Source organism: Cervus elaphus, chromosome 31 (assembly GCF_910594005.1).
Source record: "Cervus elaphus chromosome 31, mCerEla1.1, whole genome shotgun sequence".
NCBI classification, from domain to species: Eukaryota; Metazoa; Chordata; class Mammalia; order Artiodactyla; family Cervidae; genus Cervus; species Cervus elaphus.
This window is the reverse complement of record NC_057845.1, coordinates 54,805,742-54,818,361: the sequence shown is the minus strand read 5'-3', so window position 1 is coordinate 54,818,361 and position 12,620 is coordinate 54,805,742. Positions and strand designations below refer to the sequence as shown.

Here is a 12,620-nt window from a genome sequence, read left to right as displayed (position 1 = left end):
CAGTATACTGTTGGCTATATATGAAATACATTATTGCTGTTAACTGTAGTCACCATACTGATATTATGTCTCTATGCTTTCCTCATTTTATAACTGGAAATTGGTGCCTTATGACCAATCTTATGCATTTCACACTTCCATCTCCCAACTAACCTGATTGCCTGTCTCTGTCAACCATAAATCTGTTCTCCAAATCTATGAATTTGTTTTTTTTAGATTCCACACATAAGTGAGATTATATGGCATTTGTCTTTCTCTGTATGATTTATTTCACTTAGTATATGCCCTCAAGATCCACTTATATTGTGGCAAATGGCAAGATTTCCTTCTTTTTCTTATGACTGAAAAATATTCCATATATGTATATATGTACGAAATACATATTCTTTATCATTCATCTATATATGGACATTTAGATTGCCTAATGTTTTGGCTATTGTAAATAATGCTGTAGTGAACATGGTAGTATATTTGTGAATTCTCATAGGTACTTTAAGGAAAAATCAGCATATTTTCCCAAGTCCGTTTGGTCATAAAATCATGCTAAATAGCCACCACAGGAAAATATGAAAAACTAGAAGGCAACTTCCCAACAGTGGGAAGGCAGAAGGCCAGGTTCCAGTTCTGAAATAATAGAATTTTCCTTCCTATCTTTTCACTGGTCCTCTGCCATTTCCATGCACTCTTCTATTTTTTTGTTTTCTCTTTCCTCCCCCCACCCCCAGTCTTTTGTAACTTTTTTCTAAATTTTTTTTCTTTTTTCTGTGTTAATAAGCTATGCCTCAGTTTTTATCCATTGTTAAATGTGTATATATATTATACATATGTAACATATAGGATAGTTATATGGTATCTATGTATATGCCTTCACACATACATATCTATATTCAATGTCTTTATCAAGATAATTAAAAATTTGTTTTTTCCTTTATGGTTTATTACAGGATATTCCCTGTGCTTTATAATAGGACCCTGTTGTTTATCTATTTTATATGTAGTAGTTTGTATAAAAGTTACTTTTTATTACAGTATTTCCTATAACTAGTATTTCTTAGATTCTAAGACTCTCACTGCAGTTTTTTCCTTATTTCCAGAGTTTCAGGCACATAGTTGTTAAGTAAGATAATTGAAAATTTCCCTTTGATGGATTTAATGTGATTCTAATGTGATTCTACATCTTCAGTATCCTGATTTTGCTTTTAAAAATGGAATACAAAAGCAATTTGATTTTTATATCTATGAAATTTCTTTGCAGATAGTTTTCATTACAGTTCCTGGCTTTCTGATTAACTACGCCTTAATCCTTTGGTATCTGGCGTCTATGAATAAATTGCTTCTGAAAACCACCCCATGGTTACTATTTTCAGCTATCCTTGTGAGTTTAGATCCCATGCTGACTTCATCTGCTATAAAAGATCTGGGTAGGTGTATTTTTCTCTTTTCCTATATTTAAAATATATTCCATGTTTAAATTGTCTAGTTTTAAGATCTTTGTTCATTATAGTTTCTTACTATGTGAAGTGGGGTGCTGGGACACTAAGGTTTGAGCATAGAGATTCATGTGGTGATTCTTAGAATAGAATGAAATGCCAGTGATGGGCTTACTTAGTATTTTAAGTCTTACATTCAGTTGTGGGATGAAAGTGAAAAGTGAAAGTTAAAGGCGATCAGTCATGTCCAACTCTTTGTGATGACATGAACTATACAGTCCATGGAATTCTCCAGGCCAGAATACTGGAGTGGGTAGCCTTTCCCTTCTCTGGGGGATCTTCCCAACCCAAGATCAAACCCAGGTTCCCACACTGCAGGCAGATTCTTTACCAGCTGAGCCATGAAGGAAGACCAAAGAAAATAATCTGCTTTTTGCATTGGCTGGGAATCGATCCCCAGCCTCCCACCTGGCAAGCGAGAAATTCTACCACCAATGCCTTGGTTAGGGCAGGGCATTATTTGGAATGCTTGACTTTATGCATGCTTCTGCCTTAAGCCAACAGAATAGTTTTGGGGGCATTGCAATATTGTATGTATTTCATGCCCAACACCTCTTTTCTGTTGAAAACACTGTTCGGATAATGCTATCTGTAAAAAAAATTATCTTTTAAGTCTTTGTCACCATTAAGAACAAAATTCTAAAGAGTCAAAAACAATAAAATCATTAATGATATAGTGTTATCAGTGTGCACTGTTTTAGGAGAAAGAAACCTCTTTTGAAAAGTAAAATACCAAGTCAGTGTAACCCAGAAAAAAAAATCCAAGACTCGCATTCAAAAAAAAGGAAAAATTACCTAATTTATGTTTGCTTGACAATTTTTTTTTTTTGACAATTTTTTATAATGAGAACTGAAACATTTGTTTTAAAATAGAATTTTAATGTGGCACATACATGTGCACACACCCTCACACAAACGCTTCTTATGGACAGTTAAAAAGGAAAGAACTATCTGAGGTAACTAGAAGGAGAGTAGGGGAGAAATACTAAGTGTATCTATATGAATAAAGAAAGGTCAGATCTTTAAGACAAGGAGATTAAGACTGTATTAGTATCTACCCCCAACCCTGCTGCTCTGGGACTCTGTCAATGCCTGCTCCTTTTCATGCTCATAAGATGTGGAGGAGTTCTGTACTAACTGAGAGGATTCCATAATCCTCTTAACTTTATAATCTTAGAGTTTAGTTGTTCCATTGACTTCCTGGTTTACCACTGTTGAATTTAAATCATTTCTTTGGATTTACTTACAAAGTTATTCTTGTTATCTTTGGCCATCTTGCCGTTACTTTTGGAATTTTGCTTTTCTCCTCATTTTGCATCATTTTTAAAGTATAAAAATTTTTTTTTCTCTTGGAAATATTTTTGCCTGAGTTTTCACAGAAAGACTTTCATATGTTTTTTATTTTATTCTCAACAATAAAATCTGGCCAGGCTTATGTTTGGAGTACATGGATACATTCACATTGTCTTGAGCTTTTTATGATCTATTGACTCCTCTTATGCTCCTTGTCTTTATTTCCAAATATTCATTTTGTTATAGCCCTATTTTCTAAGATGGAATAGTTATACAACAGTATCAGTTAGGGTTTGTTTTGGGCTTTGCTTTTGACTAAAAATAACTCCAAGTGTAGTGGCTTAAAACTACAATAATTTTTTATTTCTCATGAGTTTGGTAGCTTTGATGGTATGAACTGGGCTCTGCTGATCTTGGCTAGGCTCACTAATGAATCTGCAGTCAGCGAGAGGGTCATCTGGGAGCCAAGTGATCTAGAATGGCCTCACCCAGAAGATCCACTTTTCTCCCATATTATTTCTCACATTCCTCCAGAAGAGTAGCCAGGAAATTCTGCCATGATGGTGTCAGGGATCTAAGAGAGGAGAAACAGAAATCTTTCTCACGCCTTTCCTTGTATAAAGTCTCATGAAAATAAATCTCTTTGGTGATAGAAACTTCAATCTTATAGCAGAAGGCATGGATGCAGAGACAGGTAAGGAATTAGATTATCAAGGCAATGAGTTTCTACAGGGACAGACTGCCTTGGCTTTTCTTCTTTTCCAGTAGCATACTTACTGTATTAGATTGTGATCAGAAGGATAGGCTGATTGGTTCACAAGAAAGGTTTTTATCATTTCCTTAAGAATATTTCCCTCCTATGGACATTTTGAAAATTATTAAAGAAGTTCAGTTATAGTGTTGCCCTACAGGAACACTGAATGGCAAAGAAAGAAATAATAATTGATAGATATCTAAACTTGGAATAATATCATAAGTGGAGGAGATCAAGATGGAAATAGATTATATCAGAATGCTCTCCATTAATGGAGTTTGATTTCTAAAACCATTGAAAGTGATGTATGAGAAAGTCAGACAATTACTAATTACAGTCTGACTACCTGGACAACTGCATTAATACTTTGGTTAATTACCATGGTATAGAGCTTTGGTTTATAAGTTTGCCTTATCCCTCTACTATCATTTTTTTTTGTCTTGTCTTGAATTCATGGTGTACATATTTATATAGACTAAGTCTCAGAATTAAAAAATAATGAATTTCACATGTTCATCTGTACTTTGAAACAAGAAACAAGAGCTCTAGCTAATTATCTTTCTTACATTAAACAACCTCCCCTGCTGAGTCAGTGGTAAACAGTCTGCCTGCCAATGCAGCCGATGCAGGTTCTAGTCCCTTGGAAGATCCCTTGGAATAGGAAATGGCAACCCACTCCAGTATTCTTGCCTAAAAAATCCTATGGACAGAGGATCCTGGGACTTAAGAGTCTTTTCCAGCACTAATTCAAAAGAATCAATTCTTTGGCACTCAGCCTTCCTTATGGTCCAAGTCTCACATTCATACATGACTACTGGAAAAACCATTTGTTTGTGCGCTTGGTCGTGTCCGACTTTGTGACCCCATGGACTATAGCCCACCAGGTTCCTCTCTCCATGGGATTTTCCAGGCAAGAATACTGGAGTGGGTTGCCATTTCCTACTCCAGGGAATCTTCCCAACTCAGGGATTGAACCCATGTCTCTTGTGTCTCCTACATTGGCAGGCAGATTCTTTACCACTGTGCCACCCAGGAAGCTCCCTTCTTGGAAAAGACATAGTTTTGACTATATAGACCTTTGTCAGTAAAGTGATGTCTCTGCTTTTTAGTATGCTAGGTTTGTCATAACTTTTCTTCCAAGGAGCAAGCATCTTTTAATTTTATCATCTATATTGATTTTGGAGTCCAAGAAAATAAACTTTGCCACTGTTTCCACCTTTTCCCTATTTGCCATGAAGTGATGGGACCAGATGCCACATCTTAGTTTTTGAATGTTGAGTTTTAAGTCAGCTTTTTCACTCTCCTCTTTTACACTCATCAAGAAACTCTTTAGCTCCTCTTCAGTTTCTGCCATTAGAGTGGTATCACCCGCATCCCTGAGGTTGTTGATATTTCTCCTGGCAATCTTGATTCAAGCTTGTGATTTATCCAACCCAGAATTTTACATGATATACACTGTATACAAGTTAAATAAACAGGGTGACAACATACAGCCTTGAGGTACTCTTTTCCCAATTTAGAACCAGTCTGTTGTTCCATGTCCAGTTCTATTTCTTCTTGACCTGCATACAGATTTCTCAGGAGGCAGATTAGGGGGTCTGGTATTCCCATCTCTTTAAGAATTTTCCACAGTTTGTTGTGATCCAGAAGTCAAAGATTTTAGCAGAATCAATGAAGCAGAAGTGGATATTTTTCTGGAATTCCTTTAGTTTTTCTCTGACCCAATAAATATTAGCAATTTGATCTCTGGTTCCTCTGCCTTTTCTAAACCTAGCTTTTACATCTGAAAGTTCTCGGTTCATGTACTGTTGAAGCCTAGCTTGAAGGATTTTGAGCATTACCTTGCTGGTATGAGATAAGCACAACTGTATGGTAGTTTGAACATTCTTTGGCATTGTCTTTCTTTGGGATTGGAATGAAAACTGATTTTTTTCCAGTCCTGTGACCATTGCTGAGTTTTCCAAATTTGATAGCATATTGAATGCAGCACTTTAACAGTATCATCTTTTAAGATTTTAAGTGATTCAGCTGGAATTCTATCACCTCCAATAGCTTTGTTCATAGTAATGCTTCCTGAAAGTTCACTTGAGTTCACAATCCAAGATTGTGTAGGTAAGTGACCACACCATCATGTTTATCTGGGTCTTTAAGACCTCTGTGTATTCTTGCCACCTCTTCCTAATCTCTTCTGCCTCTGTTAAGTCCTTACCATTTCTGTCCTTTATCATGCCCATTCTTGCATGAAATGTTCCCTTGGTATCTCCAGTTTTCTTGAAAAGACCTCTAATCTTTCCCATTCTATTGTTTTCTTTATTTCTTTGTATTGTTCACCTAAGACGACTTTCTTGTCTCGCCTTGCCATCTCTGGAACTCTGAAATCAGTCGGGTATATCTTTCCTTTTCTCCTTTGCTTTTGGCATCTCTTCTTTTCTCAGCTATTTATAAGGCCTTCTCAGACAACCCTTTTGCCCTCTTGCATTTCTTTTTCTTGGGGAGATCTTGATCCCTGTCTCCTATACAATGTCACAAATCTCCTTCCATAGTTCTTCAGGCACTCTATCAGATCTAATCCCTTGAATTTATTTGTCACCTCCATTGTATAATCATAAGGGATTTAACTTAGGTCATACCTGAATGGTCTAGTGGTTTTCCCTACCTTCGTCAATTTAACTCTGAATTTTGCAATAAGGGTTCATGATCTGAGCCACAGTCAGCTCCAGGTCTTGTTTTTGCTGACTGTATAGAGCTTCTCCATCCTGGCTGCAAAGAATATAATCACTCTGATTTCGGTATGACTATCTGGTGATGTCCATGTGTAGAGTTGTCTCTTGTGTTGCTGTAAGAGGGTGTTTGCTACATCCAGAGTGTTCTTTCAGCAAAACTCTATTAGCCTTTGCCCTGCTTCATTTTGTACTCCAAAGCCAAACTTGCTTGTTTTTCCAGGTATTTCTTGACTTCCTACTTTTGCATTCCAATTCCCTGTGATGAAAAGAACATCATTTTTTTTTCTTTTGGTGTTAGTTCTAGAAGGTCTTGTAGATCTTCATAGACTGTTTGAGTACAGTTTCTTCAGCATTAGTGTTTGGGGCATAGACTTGGATTACTGTGATGTTGAATGATTTGTCTTGGAAATGAACTGAGATCATTCTGTCGTTTTTGAAGTTACACCCAAGTATTGCATTTTGTACTCTTTTGTCGACTATGAGGGCTACTCCCTTTCTTCTAAGGGATCCTTGCCCACAGTAGTAGATATAATGGTCATATGAGTTAAATTCACCCATTCCTGTCCATTTTAGTTTGCAAGAATACTGGAGTGGGTAGCCATTCCCTTCTCCAGGGGATCTGCTCAACCCAGGGATTGAACCCAAGTCTCCTGCATTGCAGGCATATTAGTTACCATCTGAGCCACCACGGAAGCCCTTTCTTTGATTCCTAATCAACCACAGTTAATTTGGTACCTAATCATGATGATCTAAACTTGTAAGTTAATACATAATGAAAGTTTCTTGAACAGATTTTACAAACATGACTAACGTATATTTAAGTATGTAGGAAAAGTACATGATATAAATCCATAGCTGAAAATATACTTCTACTTGTTAATAAAATTCTGTTCTTTAATATTCATTAAATTTTTCCCTCCTTAAAAAAATATTTTTCCCTCTATAGGTCTTTCTAGAAGCCTCGTCAGTTTAATAAATGGAGAAAGTCTGATGACCTCTGTAATGTCTTTAATTACATTCACTGTTATTGTGAATATTGACCTTAGCTTGCACAAAAATACAATCCAGTCCTTAGGTAAGTATTTTTTCTTAATCTTTTAAAATTAGAATCCCATATTTTCTGAAATCTTTATTTCTTAAAACTAGAATTCTGTATTTTCTATACTCTGACATGTATATTATAATACCTTACCAAAATTACACTTATGCAAACATAATCATATGAGTATAATTATTGGCCATTTACAAAGAAGTACCAAACATCCCTTATTTAATATTGGTTATGATTTTGTTGTGAGGCTAAGTTGGGACTTTTCATGAGGATGCCTATAGAAGCAGTATTCCTCAGACCTAGACTGAACCAGAATTATTGATAACAAGAATGAGAGAATTTTTTATCTGTTGAAGATGAACTCAAAGATAAGTTGAGTAGGGAACCCCCAGTGCCGAGAGGAGGGATCTTCCGTCCCCTGCACTGTGTGACTGTCTCCCTGCAGGCAGCACAGCGAGCTGTCAGCTCAGGGAGGAAGCGTGAGTTGTACGGCCATCCGCAAGGCCTGAGCACAGTGCTTGTAAGCAGAGAGATTGTAAAATGTCTAGAAGTTCATTTACCACATTCAGATAGTCCTGAACCATACATATTTTGTCCTTTATCATGCGTATGTGCATGCATGTGTATATAAGGCAAGTGATGTACGCACACCGTGATGAGTGATTATAAAGCATATAGATGAGTAATTATGACTCAGGACAAAAAATACAGTTGTCAGCACTCCTGTGAGCATCTTAGATGCCCCTTCCTAATCAAACCTTCATCCTCTCAGTAGTTTAGAGTGTAGTTTCAACAAAATTAGAAATAAAGAAGTTATAACTGACACCACAGAAACACAAAGGACCATAAGAGACTACTTACTACAGGCAACTATATGCCACTAAAATGGACAACCTAGAAGAAATGGACAAGTTCTTAGAAAGATACATTCTCCCAAGATCAAACCAGGAAGAAATTGAAAATATGAGTAAACCAACTACAAGTACTGAAATTGAATCTGTGATTTCAAAAACAAAAGAAACAGAAGTCCAAGACCAGATGGCTTCACAGGTGAATTCTATGGAACATTTAGAGAATGATTAACACCTATCCTTTTGAAACTATTTCAAAAAATTACAGAGGAAAGTATACTTCCAAACTTACTCTGTGAGACCACCATCACCCTGATACCAAAACTAGACAAAGATACCACAAAAAAAAGAGAAAATTACAGGCCAATATCACTGACAAACATAGATGCAAAAATCTCAGCAAAATACTAGCAAACCAAATCAAACAATACATTTAAAAGGTCCTATACCATGGCCAAAAGTGGGATTTATCCCACAGGAATGCAAGGATTTTTCAATATTGGCAAATCAACCCATGTGATATACCACATTAACAAATTGAAGAATAAAAACTATGTGATCATCTCAATAGATACAGAAAAAGCCTCTGATAAAACTCAACATCCATTTATGGTAAAAAAAAAAAAAAAAAAATTCTCCAGAAACAATCCCATTTACCACTACATCCAAAAGAATAAAATGTCTAAGAATAAGTCTACCTAAGGAGACAAAGATCTGCACTCTGAAAAGTATAAGAAAGAAACTGAAAATGACACAAGCAGATGGGAAGATAAAACAGGCTCTTGGATTGGAAGAGTCAATATTGTCAAAATGACTATCCCACCCAAGGCAATCTACATACTAAATGCAATCTATATCAAATCACCAATGGCATTTTTCGCAGAGCTAGAACAAAATTTTTTCATTTGTTTGAAAACTCAAAAGACCTTGAAAGCAACTTTGAGAAAGGAAAATTGAGTTAGAGGAGTCAGGCTCCCTGACTTCAGACTATACTCCGAGCCTACAGTAATCAAAACAGTATGTGCTGGCAACCACACCAGAAGACTAACCCTTCCCCAGTAGAGTCACCCTTCTCATGTCTTTCTCAAGAGAGCCGGTCCAGGTTGTGAACAACCACCCAACGTGGGCATAAGGAGCACTTACTTTCAGCCTTGTTTTTTGTATCCAACTAGTTTACTCAAACCATGGCAGTTTGGAATATCTGTTGTGATCCTAGAACCCCAGTTTAGCATAGCAAGGTACATCCTTTTCAAATGCTTCACATAACCTTTCTGTGGTGTGTGAGAAAACCAAACTACATACATAGAATATTTTTCAAAATGCAGAGTACAAAAAGAGGTAACAGAATGCAGTACTCAGAGAGTTTTTACCACAAAACTTGCTGCAGATAGGACCTTCCTATAGATGACTGAGGTGAGGAAAAAGGAAATGTTTATATTCAAAAGCATCTTAAAAGCTCAAAAACCATCCTCGGGGGAAACTGAGAAATGTAAAGTGGAGTCATACATGCTGGTCAGAAGGATCAAAGTCCAACCTATATACCTGATCTAGTATTATGTGCAAGCTGCTCAGTGATGTCCAACTCTGCAATCCCATGGACTGTAGCCCATCAGGCTCCTCTGTTGATGGAGAAGGAATTTCCTGGCCTAGTAAATCCATCCAGTAAATATTTTATTCTTTAAGAGCTCTTTTTCTTTTTTAAAAGAGAAAGCATCTTTTAAACTTGGTCTTTTAACTTCAGTTCTTTGCATCTTCTGAAACCAGCATCAGCATCCAGCATATGTTTCATTTACAGGAGGTGCTGGATTCCTAAAATTATCACCATAGTCAACCCCATGCCTAGATTGGACGTTACCTAGAGTCATTCATAAAATTCTCTCAAGTTCACACTATCCCTACAAGTGTTAAATTTTTCTGCTTGGCACATCTAGAAACCTTGGCTCTCTTTTCAGTCATAGGAATGAGACTAGGTAGAGAAGGAATTTAGATAACCTCAGCAATCTTAACAGTGCCCTCTCTACCAGTGGACATTTATGATTAAGAATTCATAAAAGGATTCTTTCTCCTTCATTTTACTACCTCAGAGCACTGTTCTGGGATTTACTTCCCCAAATTTAGCCTTGTTTTTTGATGTGGTTGCTATTGCTGTTTTCTGTTGGCTGTTCTTTGTTTTGGTTTTGTTCTTGCTCTTCACATATTCTATTGAAGTTGACCCTTCAGGCTTTCCTGCACCTAAGACCCACTTTCATCTGTGATTTAAAACTTTTCTCCTCTGTTCCTCATCCTATAAAGATGAGAAGGACTTCCTCATCTACTGAAAATGCCTGATTCCAGCAAACAGTGCCCTTGAGGGTTTAGGCTTCCTGTTTACCTGGGAAGGGCATCATAATGACTGTTGAAAGAAATTTGGCAAAATATAACAGTATCAGTAAAGGATCAACTGTCCTTTAGTGTAGCAATTCCATTTCTGGGGCCTAAGGAAGTAATCAGAGAAGTACAAAAAATTATGTATAGAAATATACACCACAACCTTGCTTATTGGGAGAAAAACTGGAAACAATCAAATGTCCAATAGTAAGGAACCAATCGGATTGGTTTGGCAGGCCAATACAATACAGGAGATTCACTTAGCTGTGACCAGAGGCATTCCCTTATTATTATTTTTTAATTTCTTGTGTATATTATTTTAGATGTAGATTCTAAATTCCATGAGGTTAGAGAACTTCTACTTCTTATTCATTATTGTTTTTTCAAAATGTGTTACACATTTTGGCACTAAATAAATATATATTCCTGAATGGGGACTTAAAAAGCTCTTAAACTAAACTGATCAAATTTTATCAATTTAACTGTGACTTTTGGCATTTGAAAAGAAACTCTTTCAATTTAAGAATAAGAAAATACCCTACATCTATCCCAAAGGCTATGAGCTATTTTAAAAGATAATGTCAGAAAGAAAAGTTGACCCAGATTATCACTTAAAATTAAAAGTACATAAATTCTATTAATTATTTTCTTATTTATTCCCTTTTCTTTTAGCCTATATCATTGTGAGAGAAATTTGGTTACAACTTATAGTAAGTTTCTTGTTTGGAATTGTTAGTTCAAAACTGATTCAACTATGGCTGTCTACTGTTTTTGGAGAGGATGTCAATCATATAAGTCTCAGCTTTTCATTTCTGTACCTCATCTTCTATATTTGTAAGTAAGGGGACTATGCCTAAAATTAAATAATAAAAAAAGGTTCAAATTAAAGATATAAAGATGTGGGAAATATTTACCAGGTGAAAAGCAAAAAAAAAAAAAAAAGACAAAAAAACAAAAAACCACCATGCAACTGATCTAGAAGGAATATTTTTGTAAATAATTTATCAAAAGACATTAAAATATTAATATGTATGCAATAGGAAACAATGTACCAAGATACATAAAGATAATTATAATAAGAGAAACTGCAAAATCATAATTACAAGGAGAAACTTTAACAGGCCTTTCCTAGATAATTTCATAACCAATTGGATTGAAAAAATGACTATGGCTATGAAAGATTTATATGAAAACTTAAATGCTTGGCTCCCAAGATATATAGAGTTTTATCTTCCAAAATAGAATGCTTATTCTTTACACATACCTATAGACATTAACAGAAATAAACTAGACTAGAAGAACATATCAATAAAATTTCAAACATTATTCAGCTACAGTGCAATTAAATGCTTACTTCAAAAGGAGGATCTTTATTTTTTTTCTCCATTTATTTTTATTAGTTGGAGGCTAATTACTTTACAATATTGTAGTGGTTTTTGTCATACATTGACATAAATCAGTCATGGATTTACATGTACTCCCCGTCCCGATCCCCCCTCCCACCTCCCTCTCCACCCGATTCCTCTGGGTCTTCGCAGTGCACCAGGCCCAAGCACTTGTCTCATGCATCCAGCCTGGGCTGGTGATCTGTTTCACCCTAGATAATATACATGTTTCGATGCCGTTCTCTCAAAACATCCCACCCTTGCCTTCTCCCACAGAGTCCAAAAGTCTGTTCTGTACATCTGTGTCTCTTTTTCTGTTTTGCATATAGGGTTATCATTACCATCTTTCTAAATTCCATATATATGCGTTAGTATACTGTATTGGTCTTCATCTTTCTGGCTTACTTCACTCTGTATAATGGGCTCCAGTTTCATCCATCTCATTAGAACTGATTCAAATGAATTCTTTTTAATGGCTGAGTGATATTCCATGGTGTATATATACCACAGTTTCCTTATCCATTCGTCTGCTGATGGGCATCTATATTGCTTCTATGTCCTGGCTATTATAAACAGTGCCGCGATGAACATTGGGGTGCACGTGTCTCTTTCAGATCTGGTTTCCTCAGTGTGTATGCCCAGAAGTGGGATTGCTGGGTCATATGGCAGTTCTATTTCCAGTTTTTTTTTTTTTTTTCCACATATT

At 36.1% G+C, this 12,620-nt stretch overlaps 1 protein-coding gene across 1 annotated transcript in view; it reads left to right on the top strand.

Annotated features, from left to right (window-relative positions):
- SLC9C1 (solute carrier family 9 member C1) overlaps nt 1–12,620 on the top strand; it is a 107,932-nt gene that overhangs the window by 17,315 nt on the left and 77,997 nt on the right. Inside the window, exons 6-8 of the mRNA XM_043892874.1 lie at nt 1,256–1,421; nt 7,207–7,335; nt 11,202–11,363. Coding sequence (XP_043748809.1) covers nt 1,256–1,421; nt 7,207–7,335; nt 11,202–11,363 — 457 coding nt within the window. The remainder of the gene's footprint in view (nt 1–1,255; nt 1,422–7,206; nt 7,336–11,201; nt 11,364–12,620) is intronic.